Source organism: Benincasa hispida, chromosome 10 (assembly GCF_027475165.1).
Source record: "Benincasa hispida cultivar pf3 chromosome 10, pf3_genome.v1.1, whole genome shotgun sequence".
NCBI lineage: Eukaryota > Viridiplantae > Streptophyta > Magnoliopsida > Cucurbitales > Cucurbitaceae > Benincasa > Benincasa hispida.
The window spans coordinates 14681347-14685614 of record NC_143487.1 but is presented as its reverse complement, the minus strand read 5'-3'; the positions used below and the strand labels follow the sequence as shown (position 1 = coordinate 14685614).

The window sequence follows — 4268 nt, the reverse complement described above, 5'->3', positions numbered from 1 at the left end:
AAACTTTATCCGTATTGGAGCGGGGAATGGGCCCGAATTTCCAACTCAAAATGGTCACTGATACTGTCAATAAGTTCACTAATAAAATCGAGCCACGTGTCGTGCCAGTTCATTTACGTGAAGGCGCGTGGCCACGCTCGTGTGAAACCGCGTGCCTGATTTGTACTCAAATTTCGGTGCCTCATAAAAGCCCCTTTTCTTCGTCTACTTCGTTTCGACAAGCTCCCAGTTTCTTTCTTTTATTTTTCCCCTTTCTTTCGAATTCTTTGATTCAGTCAGATCTGAGGCCATGTCTTCCGGAACGGCGTCGTATTGGTGTTACCGTTGCAATCGTTTCGTTCGTGCTTGGGCTCAGGATTCTATCACTTGTCCTTACTGTGACGGTGGGTTTGTCGAAGCAATTGAAACCGCTTCTTCTCTTCCGGCGGCGAATCTCCACCGTCGATTCTCACCTTCTACGATCCATACTTTGGATCAAGATTCGTTTCAGTCTCCTCGTTTGAGCACCCGCCGTAGTCGTCGGAGACTTGGGGATCGGTCGACATTTAACCCTGTTGTTGTTCTTCGTGGTTCTGCTGATGGCGGCGATGTGGTTGGTGGTGGAGAGAGGAATAGCTTTGATATTTACTACGACGATGGTGCTGGGTCTGGACTCCGGCCGGTTCCGGCGACCATGTCGGAGTTTCTGATGGGGACTGGGTTCGATCGGTTACTGGAGCAGTTGGCTCAACTGGAGATCAACGGGTTTGGTAGATCTGAAAATCCGCCGGCGTCGAAAGCCGCTGTGGAATCAATGCCGACGATTGAGATTTTAGAAAGTCATGTGGATTCCGATTCGCACTGCGCTGTGTGTAAAGAAGCGTTTGAAATCGGAACTGAAGCCCGAGAAATGCCCTGTAAGCACATATATCACTCCGATTGCATAATCCCTTGGCTTTCCATGAGAAATTCCTGTCCTGTCTGCCGGCACGAGCTGCCCTCGGAACGTGTGTCTCCGGCCGGCAGTGTTTCAGATCGGGTTGTTGACGAAGAGACCGTTGGGTTAACGATCTGGAGGCTCCCTGGCGGTGGGTTTGCCGTCGGACGATTCGCTGGCGGAAGATTGGCCGGCGAGAGAGACACACCGGCCGTGTACACCGAAATGGACGGTGGGTTCAATGCTAACGGAGCTCCAAGAAGGGTCTCGTGGGCTTCGAGAAGAAGCAGGGGAAGAGAGAGCCGTGGAATTGGACGAACATTTCGTAATATCTTTTCCTTCTTTGGGAGATTTAGGTCGTCGACTTCATCTTCTTCCTCGCCTTCAAATGATTCTGAGTCTGTTAGTAGAAGCCATAGCCATTCGAGTTCTTCAGTCTTCAGCAGATACTTGCGAAGACAAAACAGAGCTTGGGTGTTGGAGAACCAGAATGAAAATGGCCGATGGTGATTCTTTTTCTCCATTCAACAATTTTAATTACTCTGCCTTGTATTCTTTTTTATCTGTTCATTACATTTATTGAACAATACCTTCACAAATCGTCAAATTAGATTATGTATATATATATTTTTTGACTTGGCATAACAATGAATGCCTTCTTAGTTCAAACCTTTCTTGTCCAGTTCTAAAACTATAGACCATCTAGGTCCTTTCAGCTGTTACTTAATTGCAATGTCAATTTGAAGCCATTTTAGTTCTAAACTCACATAATCTTTTTTTTGTATTCTACCCAAAAACAATGATCAGTTTGCTCCCTTCCCTTATTACTGCACTAGAATGTCCATCTGAAAGCCACTTCAGTTCTTGTTTTTGGATTCTACTTCACTATGATCTCAATATTGTTTAGTCCTGTTTTGTTCCTTGATTCTACCAAAAATTTGTACCAATAGAATTGTTGTCTTCACATGTAAATCCCTCCCTCACTTTGACTTGATTCTCAGCAAGTGGTAGAAAAAAGAAAAAAAGACTTTTGTAAGGATGATCCTCTCCTAGGCAGCTTAACAATTAATGATCATGAAAACTAACCTTCTGCTTGTGTCATAATGTGCCTAACGCCTTGGACTTGGTATCGCGTTGGGGATGTCTCACATATCACGAAATGATTGTAATCCTAACCCAATAACAATGTCAAATGAAAATCGCGATAGACTAATCATTGGGTTAGAGCTATGAACATTTCGCGATGGGTAAGACGTTCCCTTAACGCGATACCAAGTTCAAAGCATTAAGTGCACTATGACGTAAGCAAAATGTTAGTTTTCATTCGTTTTTTAAGAGCGGGTCATTAACTGTCAGGGTGCCTGGGAGAGAGTCTTTGTACACGGGGGAATGTAATATCTTTTTAGGAGGGGGGATTATGGAAAGATGTTGGTTCTTGAAACTTGAACCAAATATAGAGTTTAGAATTTGAGAAGAAAAGGGATTGAAAGTGATGGGGGGGAAAAGGAAGGGAGCTGGCTGGAAACTGCAAAAGCAATAATTGAAGAGATGGGGGGAAAATGAGCATGTGGAATAATGAGAAGGATGGGCAAAGTGTGTTGTGTTTACTGAACCAAAAGGCAAGGATAGTTGTTAAAGGTTTTCCCTACCCACGCCATATCTTTCTCCATAGCCCATATAGCCCATGGGGAGTTTGGGTCCTCTGTTTTTTGTTAATGGTAGATCAATACTTGCTGTTGATCTGGCTGCTATTTGGAAGATTCTGATAAGTTCCAGTCTGTTATGAAAGCTACATCTACTTCCTCTTTGACAATTTTTTTTTCCTTTTCAAATAAACGCATTCTTCATATGCCAGCTTGGATATCGAAAAAAATCATTCCATGTGGCTGTCTTATAACAACAGTTGTGGAAGTAGATTCTAGGACCTACACCCATTTAGGATGTATTTGGGGCTAGTAGTATCTTAAGGTTATAATAACTCCCTCTTGCTACATACTACAGTTAACTACTGTCAATACTATTTCAAAATCTCTATTTGCCACAGTTTTAACTATTTTGCCTTCATCATTTTTTCTACTATTTTTTTCTCAAATTAAAATAGTTTACATTTCAAACACATGTTATTATAATCCAAGTTAAAATAATCTACACTCAACACAAACTATTATAACCCAACAATAATAAATTAATAACCTAGGATTATAATAACTAACTACTTACCCCAAACGTTTCCTTAATAACTATTCGATACAAGTTTGAGGTAGTTTGTAGTTTTTTCTCTTGCATAAAACTATCAACCACATCATGGTGACCACCTTAATAGTTTCTTATAATATTGGCATTAGAAGAAGTCATTTTTGGGGATAGATGATGCATTTTTGGGATCTTTGTGCCCCTTGGTTAGATCCACTATAAGGGGTCCTCTAATGGTTTGGAGTTGAGTAGGTTGAAAAAGGACATACCTTGGCAAGAACAATGTTAAGGAGGGGGATGTTGAAGTCGTAACATGATAGTTGTGCTAAAAGAGGTGGTTAAGATTACCTTCTTTTTTAGGGAGAGCTAATGCTTGTTAGATATTTTGGTTTGACTCTTCACATGCAAAAAGAGGCGAGCTATGTTCGAGCTAAACTTGGAGATGGAAGTCTTGTTTTGTTTCTTGATGGAAAAGTAAGACAACTTAGATCAAGAAAAAGGATGTTATAGTACTTCACGTGAGTTGAACATTGAAGATTTTTTTCCTTTTTCTTTTTTTGAAGTATAATAATTACGGGATAAGGGATCAAACCTTCGGTCTTTGGAAAAGATCATGCCAATTATGTGGAGCTAGACTCACTTTGACTAAGTTAAAAACATGATGTAGGGAAGAATCAACATGGTTGTTGTTAAGTTATTTGTTAAATTCAAACTTTGAATGAATGAATATGTTAGAATAAATATTTAGGTTTACAAGAACAAATTATTCTTAACAGTGTGATGTATGTGTGTTGACTTTAATATTTACTTAGATATGAAGTAAGATCGAAATAAGTTGTTTTAATACCATTTAGTTGTACGTATCTAAAATCATAAATTAATGTATTTTAAATTAAATTAAATATATATTGGCAAGACAAAGCTTGTGAATGAAAGACAACTGGCCTTGTTTTCACTTTTATATGATGGATTGAAGATGCCTTTCTCGTCAAATTATATGCTAGAGACTATAAATTAAACCTAGAAATTAGGTGAATTATTTTAATAACATGACGATATCATTCATTTGGACACATTTTTCATAAACTTGTATGTAATAATTGAAAATAACAAGTCATCAAACAAAGAAAAAGAAAAAAAAAAAAAAGATAAATAACAA

At 39.2% G+C, this 4268-nt stretch overlaps 1 protein-coding gene across 1 annotated transcript; it reads left to right on the top strand.

Moving 5' to 3' along the window:
• The first annotated feature begins 202 nt into the window (after positions 1-202).
• RDUF2 (zinc finger (C3HC4-type RING finger) family protein) lies at positions 203-1678 on the top strand. Its single transcript, XM_039046938.2, has one exon. The coding sequence runs from the start codon at positions 290-292 to the stop codon at positions 1424-1426; it is 1137 nt and encodes a 378-aa protein (XP_038902866.1). The 5' UTR covers positions 203-289; the 3' UTR covers positions 1427-1678.
• The last annotated feature ends 2590 nt before the right edge of the window (positions 1679-4268 follow it).